The sequence below is a fragment of the Rhipicephalus microplus genome, unplaced genomic scaffold (genome assembly GCF_043290135.1).
Source record: "Rhipicephalus microplus isolate Deutch F79 unplaced genomic scaffold, USDA_Rmic scaffold_28, whole genome shotgun sequence".
Classification (NCBI taxonomy): domain Eukaryota; kingdom Metazoa; phylum Arthropoda; class Arachnida; order Ixodida; family Ixodidae; genus Rhipicephalus; species Rhipicephalus microplus.
Window position 1 is genome coordinate 2,054,245 of NW_027464601.1, and position 9,698 is coordinate 2,063,942.

General features: G+C 43.3%; 1 protein-coding gene across 1 annotated transcript; it reads right to left on the reverse strand.

Moving 5' to 3' along the window:
- Window positions 1-2,513: 2,513 nt before the first annotated feature.
- On the reverse strand, window positions 2,514-9,460 carry LOC119165441 (monocarboxylate transporter 12). Its single transcript, XM_037417645.2, has 2 exons — window positions 8,523-9,460; window positions 2,514-2,857 (listed from the first exon to the last, which is right to left on the reverse strand). Exons 1-2 carry the CDS (start codon window positions 9,343-9,345, stop codon window positions 2,607-2,609), a joined length of 1,074 nt encoding a protein of 357 aa, XP_037273542.2. The 5' UTR covers window positions 9,346-9,460; the 3' UTR covers window positions 2,514-2,606.
- Window positions 9,461-9,698: the final 238 nt, after the last annotated feature.

Genomic DNA, 9,698 nt, shown 5'->3' on the forward strand with positions numbered 1-9,698 from the left:
TTCTTAGTCCTATCGGCCCACCCAAACTTTTGTCTCCCCCTAGTGCATTTGCCTTCTTTGAAAACCCAGTCAGTTACAGTTGATTACCAGTGCTTGAACGGCCTTTTTGTTACGTGCCCGCCCCTTGTTCATTCTTGATAATTTCAACCAGGATATCTTCAACACCTGTTTGTTCCTTGGCCCATTCTGCTCTCTTGTCTCTCAAAGTTACACCTACTACTTTCCTTTCGAGCGCTCGCTGCGTTGTCCTGAATTTAAGCTGAACCATGCTTGTAAGCCTCCAGGTTATTACGCTGTAGGTAAGTACCGGCAAGATACAGCCGTTATATACCTACCTCTTGAGGGTACGTGGAAGATTACCATTCGTGATTTGGGAATTCTTGCCGATTGTTATCCGCTCATATTTATTTTCTTAGTTATTTCACTTTTATGGTTTGGCTGTGCGGTTACTACCTATTTTAAGTATACGTATTTCTTTATACCTTCCAGCGTACGTCTCTCCACATGTCGCAAAGGGCTGTTTCTGCCGTGAGTGTTACAAATTACTTTAGTTTTATGGAAATAATTTTCGCAACAACGTTTTGCTTTCCGTGTCCAGTTCAGCAATCTTCAGGGATAATTTGGGCTCTGAGCTGTTCATGAATAAAATGTCATCAGCGAATCGGAGATTGCTGAAATTCTCTCCAGTACCTCTTGTTTCTAACGCTTCCGAATCTAGGGCCCTAAAAACTTTCTGTAAACACGCGGTCAATAGCATTGAAGAGATTGCCTTTCCCTGTCCTACACTATTTTTAATACGATTCTGTCACTTTTTTATCTAGTACTATGGTGGCTGTGGATCTGCTGTAGATTTCTTCTCGTACGTTTACGTAGGGTGCTTCGGTGCCCTGACTCCGTAGTACCTGCATCAATGCTAATGTCTCGACTGAGCTAAACGCCTTCTCGTTATCTATGAAAGCTGTAAATAGAGGTTTGTAGTATTCTGAGCATTTCTCTATTGCCTGGTTGATATTATAAAAATAATACTTCTTAGAGTAGCTTGTACGAAATCCTGCTTGAGCCTTTGGTTGAATGAACTCTAATGCCACCATAATTTTATTAGCTATTATTTCTCTAAATTGTTTGTAGAGAATGGACAGTAAGCTGATCGGCCAGTAATTTTTAAGTCCATGGCGTCTCCTGTCTTAATGATTAGGATGATGTTCGCGCTCTCCCAAGATTCTGGTACCATTAACGTCAAGAGATACTTCGTATATAAAGGTAGCCAGTTTTTCAAACACAATTTCTCCGTCATCTTTCAGGAGATCCGTTGTTACCTTATTCTCACCGGCGGCTTTGCTTGTTTGCATTCCTTCCAGGGCTTTCATTTCTTCCCCTATCGTAAGCGGTAGGATGTCTGAATTTTATGGACAAATATTGTTTTTCAAGATAGCATCCTGGTTGTTCTGGCTTCTGCACAGAACTCCTCCTCCACCTCATCTATCCTATCAACGTTGGTTATGACATTGTCTTCCTGGTCCCGTAATGCATACACCCAACTTTCTGCCAATGCACAAGTTTGCCGTCGCTGCTTCTAAGATTCTGCCGCTATTTACAGTCCGCTCAATTATCTCCATGTTACACCTTCTCATGTTGGCTACATTGCGCCTATTGATTAACTTCAAAAGATTCACTTGCTCTATATTGTTGGTGGCTTTCTATGCTTTCATGATTGGTCGTCTCTTAGTGAGTTTTTTTGTCTCGTTAGATAGGTTACCAGTGTCCTGTCTAGTGACTCTACCTCCCACTTTCATTTCATATTGTTTGATGATACTAGTAAGTTTATTAATTATTGTGTCAACGCTAGCATTGGTTACCTCGTTTAGAGCCTCCAATCTATTCTGAAGTGAAACTCTGAATTATTTTACTTTCTTTCTCACTGCTAGGGGGAGGAAACTGAACGCATTTTTCCTAAGGTTAAAGGTCATTTGGATGTTTTTTACGTAGTAAAATAATCCTAAGCTATTTTTAAAATACCTTTCTTGCCTTAAAGTGGCTGTTCAAAATTACGTTTTTTTTTTACTCCACTCTAAGTAGATAATATTGTGAGGAAGCAGATACGAATGTTGGCAACGTTTGGATGGTCTGATATCTGCATACAAAAGCACCTTCACTTCACCGCTTTTTAAGATTACCACGTGCTGCAAAATTTATGGCTTGATATAAACCAAACGAGATTTGTCTATCTAAGCATTATCCGCCCGTAAATCGAAGTAAACGAATGGACAGAACTAACTCCTAAGGCCAGCATGCAGATGGTTCTTATTAGGCTTACTGCTGTGCATTGTTCTAGCCTCAGCTAAGCGGAGAACCCAGCACAATATCTTCAGATAAACGCCATACTTGGTCATACGGGCTAGAATATGCAGTAAAAGCTTTAGTACAGAGCACCTCTTGGTAACGAGTGGTTGATAGCGTCAAGTTGAGCAGCATATATATCTATGACAGTCGTGTTTTACCAGCATGGCAAGGTATTTAAATGAAGAATTAGTTTCTTGAGGTATTTATATTTTATGTGCATTGATAACATGAGTATTTCCCTTCACACATTGCGGACAAGTACAATGTCATGTGAAGAATTCAGTTGGCGTCACGACGCAGTTAGCAGACGCTGTCCTGAACTCTTCTGTGATTCGACAACGGTTGGCACCCGCGGCAACTGAGGCCTCCACATTGCGCTTGTGATCCAACTTCCAGCTTCTTGTTTCCTTGCTTTCCACGCAGACCACCACAAGCCAAATGAGCGCCAGTACAATGAGTGCCGTGGCGAGAAGTGTGTACATGCAGTCATAGGCGCCTATGTTGTCTCTGAAGTATCCTGCGAGCAAAGACAGCAATGTTTGTAATAACGCTGTAAGGTCAACATGAGAAAGTACAAATTTTTTCTCTTAACGCTCCCTTTTTACGTAACTTACTTGGTTATTGCGTTGTTATATTGCAAATTAGGGTCTCGCCTAATGTAAAACGCTTGTTTTTATGTGTACTTGTACAACAGTAGTTGTTGTATATCATGCATTATTCGCTGCCTAAAGGCCCCCATTGAATCATAAACCAAAGCGCTATGTAGTGAAGAAGAGGCAAAACCAAACATCCTACGAGCTTGTAGTTAAGTGTAAAAATTTTTTCGCCACCACCATCATAATCAACGGAGAGTGGGGAGGGACCGCGGTTAATCCCTTCTTCCCCAATTTCACCCGGTAAAACAGCTCGACTTTAATTAAAGTCTATTCATTTCATAAATAATTAAAACCAAAACAACTCATTTGAAACTTTTTTCATCTTTTACATAAAAAGCATACTAAGCAACAGTATATATGCCAAAATTTCGCTTCGAGCGTTGCCATATCAAAAAAGTCGCATTTTTATTCAAAATAATTATTTTTCTAGTTTTGTCATGACTCCGTAGCAAGGTTATTTCTTCACAAGCTCCCAAAGCATTTTCACTATTTAGCAACCCAGAAGCCATAGAAAGTGAATATATTACTCGGTGAGAAAATCTGTGATTTTTTATTGAATAGGCTAAACATACTGCATACTGCAATTTTTTGCCAAGGCCAGAAATCAAGAAATCTTAGACAAAAATCAATATACTGTCATAGACATGAAAGAGAGGCTCCCTAAAATTAAGAAAAACTATTTCTTAGTAACTGCTCAGATCACTGATAATACGTAAGTAATTTAGCGTGGAGGATTTGAATTGGGTGCCTATAGAGTTACTGTATCTGCTCCCTACGGGAACAGAGTTGGACATTATGTTTTAACCTGTGCAGTGAAGCCACTCGTCGCGCACGCCGGAGAAAAATGACGCGCAATGGTCTGGCGTGGGCGGCGTGCCGCAGACTTATTTGAACGCTATGAACAAGAATTCACGATTGCAGTGAGGTGGTACATTGTTATATGTAGCGGACATGGGTAAGGCCTGTTTGCTTAAGTTTAGGTGCATGCTAACAAACCCCAGTCGGTCAAAAGTTTTCGAGCCCTACACTACTGCATCTTTGTTTAAAATATGGTGGTTTCGGGAAGTTAAACTCAATAATCAAGAAGTGAGGTGAAAATAAAAAAAACGGAACTCGTTCGTGATAACGCTGAAGCGCGGCTTTTATACAAGACGTGCAATGCATAATGTTTCTGGAAAAACGAGTTTGTGATTACCTGGTTCCTTTTAAAACCGCTGGATGGCGCCACCTATCTAGTCTGTCAGAGGCTCACTTGTTTGCAGTTTTTATGTTCTAGCCATTTTAGCTTTGGAAATGCGGATGAAACAATGTAATCGCTATTGGCACTCGCACATCGGCCTATTTTGACACGATGCTTGGAGTCTGCGCAATGTGGATATCGCGAATTTTCACGATTGAAGGTGCATTTGTGAAATAGCGTCGTAAACGTAAAGGCTGCCAGGCTGGTAATTTACGTTACGTAAAGGTTTACATTATGTAAAGACCCGCGCATGCGCAGGTTCTATCCGGAAACATGGTAATGCAAATAGTACACTTAAAAGGAAAACTCTAATGGCAGTCGCGATGAGGATGACATCTGCGCGGGCAAAGCACGCGTGCACGCCGTGCCATCATGAACGTAAGGTTGGCTTCGCCGCTTAAAATTGAACGTCTGACGTCACTTTGCCCCACGTGACAGCGCTCACCGAATAGTGGCATGAGCGGCGGAAGGAAAAGGTATGCGCAACTCTGCTACCTAAAAGTAGCATATACAGTATGTCTATAGGTGCACAGAGCTCAAAGCGCCCTCTATGCAACACAAAATGTATTTAAGGAATATAATACTTCATGAACTCGTGCTCTTTTTCACATATACTTGCACAATTTTTCCGCATAATCGAAGAACGTCCGAAATTTACCTATTACACTTGATATGAAATGATCCTTAAAGTATACACATGCCTTAAAACGAAGTGCAACTTGTCTATACTCTTGTCGCCTATGGGCTGCGACCCTGTCTCTATTTCACAACTTTTTTTATCGCCACTTTGTCGCAATACTTACACTACTTCTGCCGCTCGAATGTTTCATTCCTTTGGTGAAGAACTCTTAGTTTCTCCCTTACGTACCATACTACATGTGTTGATTCATTGGAGAGCAACAGCTGTTATGAGATCCCAACAACAGCCGCGTTTGATGCCGTAGTTGCCAGCTGGTGCTGCCGCAGCTCTCCATAACAACTATTACGTGATATGACTAAGACAATAAAATTATCCAGAATACAACGTACTTCGAACATGGGCAACCTCAGTGGAAGCCTAACATTCTGCCACAAAGTCAAGCTGAGGCTTGAAGCTGCTTTGTGAAAGACGTCGTAGAGAAAGGACGTTACCATTTGTAATGTGGCGTGGTGAAAAAGAAGAAACAAAGCGCCAAGGTTGTAAGGAAAACGCAGCAAAAGTGGGAGCAATGGCTCTAAGAGCGGCTTTTCTAGAGTTCATTGTAAACTCTCTTGCTACTAGAAATACAAGTACACTGGCGAAGTACCCATTACGTCTTAAATCATTTTTTGTCAAGGTACCTAATATGCCATTGTACGTCAATCTGCGGAGAAGCAAGGAACCGCTACACGTCGGCAAGGCATTGTGTGAACTTTGAAGCGATGGTTGATCACGAAGATGAAGTATGGCTGAGTCTTTGTGTTTGGCTGTATAATTGAACGACCCACTTTCAGCCGCGATGGATCAGTGGTTACAGGGCCCAGCTGCTGGCCCGAAGACTGCGGGTTCAACGCGGACCACGGCGGTGACATTCCGATAGAGGCGAAATTGTAGAGAACCGTGCACTTTGCGGTGTCGGTGCACGTTAAAAAAAAGCACCAGCTGGTCGAAGTTTGTGGAGGCCTTCGCTACGGCGTCTTTTATGACTATATCGTGGTTTTCGTACGTAGCACACTATAAATTGTTATTCTTCACGACTCACTAAATTAGCAAAAGGCCTTGTGTTCGCCTTGTTACACTATAAATTCCGTAACTAGTAGGTCGTTGAATGCTGCCAGCTCATCACAAAAGGCTCAACCGTAACTCCTAATTTTCGTTGGCCTCAGCTGTCACAGAACGAGCGCTGAAAATGGGCACGCCGCCAAATTCTTGCGATAACGCGCGGAAGAGACGCCGGGAGGTCAAAAGAAAAAAAAAGAAAACAAACATCCAAGGCTCCCCGGGCGCGTGCTCTCCCCTCGGAAACGTGGCTTCGCCGACGAACCTCCTCACCCCACATCGGCGGCCGAGCAAGCTCTGGAAATTTCTAGAAGGAAAGGGGTGTGTTCTGCCGGGTTGAGTCATCTGTGGGGGACGGCCCTCGTACCGTCTCGCGTCTCTCCCCAGCCTTCGCTGCGTATCGCGCCGACGAAATGACGAGATTTTTCTGAAATGTCGCGCGGAAGGTATTTAACCAAGCAGCGGAGATGAGAAAGCAGGAGAAGACGGAAGTTAGCGCCAGAGCGCGTGAGGTATCCCGCCGTGTAGTCGGCGAAAGTTTTGTCCGTAGGGACAAAGCAGGAGAAGACGGAAGTTAGAGCGCGTAGGGATTCCGCCGTGTAGTCGGCGAAGGTTTTGTTCGTAGGGACAAAGCAGGAGAAGAAGAGGATTTCCACCTGAGGGGTGAAGGCTCGAGCTACAGGCAAGAGCGTGTGTTTACCGCTATCGAGCGAAGACGCGTGAAACAGCTGCGTGTGTGAAGCCGACGTGTTTCCGGCGAATAAGTTTGAAGCTTGAAGAGTGGCCAATTGAGGACGCGAGGTTTCCTGGAAGAGAAAGTTCGAGGGCTGCGGAACGACAACAACGCTGGACTTTGAGTGAGTGATTCTCGGAAGAGTATCATTGAGACTTTTGTTCCAAGGACTTTGGACTGAATAGGTTTTCTATCTCTTTAGTCCTTAAGTGTCTTGGTTGTTAAATGCATGCGACTGCATTGTAGTGTGAGTTGTTGTCTGTGTCCGTTGTTTTGAGTGTGGCTGATTGTACTGTGTAGTACATTGGTTGATTGGTGACATATTGTACTCAACTATTGTGGAGTGTGCATACTCGTGTATTGTTTTCGATCTGCCATTATTGAGAATATAATTTTGTTTGTTTATCAACTCTCGGCTCTGACTTGTTCTTTGGGCCACAGCCGGCGTCTGCTGGCGCGCCAATAAGGACCACTTCTAACTTGTCCACGCTTTCGTGGTGCGGTTCGGGGGGCCGATATTTCGGCTCTTGGAATTAGCCCGGCGATCGCCTCCCTAATTAACGGGACCTGTGTGACATCAGCCTCATAAAAAAGGTGCACATAATGCCTTACACGAGTGTGACATGTACCGTACTCCTTTTAGAATAATGAATTATGACACATTGATTTATTCACTACATCACAAAGCTTACGATTTAAAAAGAAGTTGATACCTTGCAAGTGCGCGTGTATTAGTAACCCGAAGGGCGTTTACAACACGTTCTAGAACCGAATCTCCTCCAGCTTTCGCTGCGCATGTGATGCGCTTTCCACGCAGGCCTGAATATTTTTACGTGAAGCATTTCTTTGCGTATTGCAGCACTTTGAGCATCGATGTCTTTTCGTAATCTATCTATCTATCTATCTATCTATCTATCTATCTATCTATCTATCTATCTATCTATCTATCTATCTATCTATCTATCTATCTATCTATCTATCTATCTATCTATCTATCTATCTATCTATCTATCTAGCCGCCTATCTCAGTTTTCTCACAAATATCCCCTTAGCTTGCGGTAAACAAAAATTTATATGGGAGGGTAGGGTAGTTTGACGATTATGACTCGCTGTTCATAACATATATAATGTCACATTCTCGTCGCGGATGCCATCAAACCATTTCCGCTAGACGTGTCGCACGTATACTCCGACCACGGGTATGTGCCACAGGTGACACAGTTTATATATGCCCAGGAACAAGGAGAACAAACACGGATAAGTCTTCATCTGAGTTTTAAGGAAAAAAAACTGGCATCAGCGGCGTTGACCTGACGAATGCTAATAATAAATGTCAGGCTCACAGACGTGATTAAACCCCCGCCTTCTGCGTGGCTATCAAGTATTCTACCACAGAGCCACGACCGGCCTCGGAACTACTTTTTAAGTAGACCCTAGTGCTGATGCATCCCAATAAAAATACAGTCTTTCCATTACGATCGCAACTGTTGAAAGTCAATCGCGCTTCAAGGAAATCGCGTCATATTTAGCTTAACGTTTATAATAAATGCTAAAATTGGGGCAGAACAAAACATGGACAAGAAACACTAACGACGGCACTGGTGAAAAACGCTTCCTTTTTGAATTTGAGATGAGTTATAACCTAGTAGCTCAAATAACTCTTTTCCTGCAATCCCAACACCCTCCCCGGAACTGCTAAAACTTATCAATGAAACAAATAAAAGTTAGTGTTAAGTAATCTCAAATATGAACATTAAAAGTGTAAATCATTCTGCAGCCTGCCGAAATACGTGACAACTTAATGAAAATGCTTACCGATAAAAGATGGTTTCAGCAGGAACAGAGGACCAGCAACCGTTCCCACGATTCCGTAGCTTATGGGCAGCCTGTCCAAGCCGACATACTCTGCCATTATCGCAGGGTACATCGTCATTCCACAGCCGACAAACGTTGCTTCACAGAGGCAGATGGCAAGAATTGAAAAGTACGATTTAGCCAGCGGGAGTGCCAACAAGCAAACTCCCATGAGCAGATAGTTCATCATGACCAGTGTGCTTCGCCTCAGGTAACCGCGATCCGCCAAAACAGGAAGCCCTAGACGACCAACGGTGTCTGTGATAGAAAAAAGAGGAACCAAACCAATGGCCGCTACCACGGATGTACCACGATCAACAGTAAAATCTGGCACAGTTGTCATAAAAATATCGAAGTTGTAGTTGTAGATTATGTAGGTCACAGTGATGACATAAAACATGGGAGATTTCAAGACCGTGAGGCCATATCGGAGGCTCCTTGGGTTTGTAGCGGTCTTCGGGGTTGGTGGTTTTGCAGCGATAATCTTCATGTTTCCCCTATCAATGGTGAATATCAAAGCCTTGGCCTTCTGGGCGGCTATTTTCTCCAGGTGCTTCCTTCGGCGAATCCATACGGGTTCCTTAAGGACGAGGCTGATCGCCGTTACATGCATAACGATCGCACCGAATATCATAACGCTGCTGCGGAAGTTGTAAGTCTCTTTGAGGAACAACAGTAGCCTGGGGAAAACAAAAGCCGAGCTTGTGGAACCGGTGTACATGATGCCGAGAGCGAGTCCCTTGTACTTGTCAAAGTACTGGTTGATGAAAACGAACAGCATCATGAAAACAATCCCTGAGCCGAAACCTGTGCAGAAAAAGAAATGAAAGCGTTTTCATGATGCAATATTAGGCACTACTGCGCAAACGTCTTCCAAGAACAAAAACAGGGACTGCACTTTTTCGCCCTAAAAGTGTTAAATCGATTCGGAAACGAAACCTATAGAAAATAAATTCTAGAAAAAAGCAGAGTTTTTCATAGCCTGAAAACATACAGTTTCTGAAGTGCTGCAAACTGCCAAAAGTTTCGGGTCCTATAGCTTCAGCCTTGAAAATGACAAGCCCGCTTGTCGAAAATTTGCGTCCACCACAGTCTCCCTATTTTGGAATTTTTCATGTGTCCTATTGAGTGGTGCAG

Bases quoted from the DNA above. Each gene is read 5' to 3' on its own strand.
- LOC119165441 (XM_037417645.2), bottom strand. From the start codon at position 9,345: ATGATGCTGTTCGTTTTCATCAACCAGTACTTTGACAAGTACAAGGGA. The intron at 2,858-8,522 runs GTAAGCATTTTC...CTTTGCTCGCAG, and splicing joins GCTGAAACCATCTTTTATCG to GATACTTCAGAGACAACATA.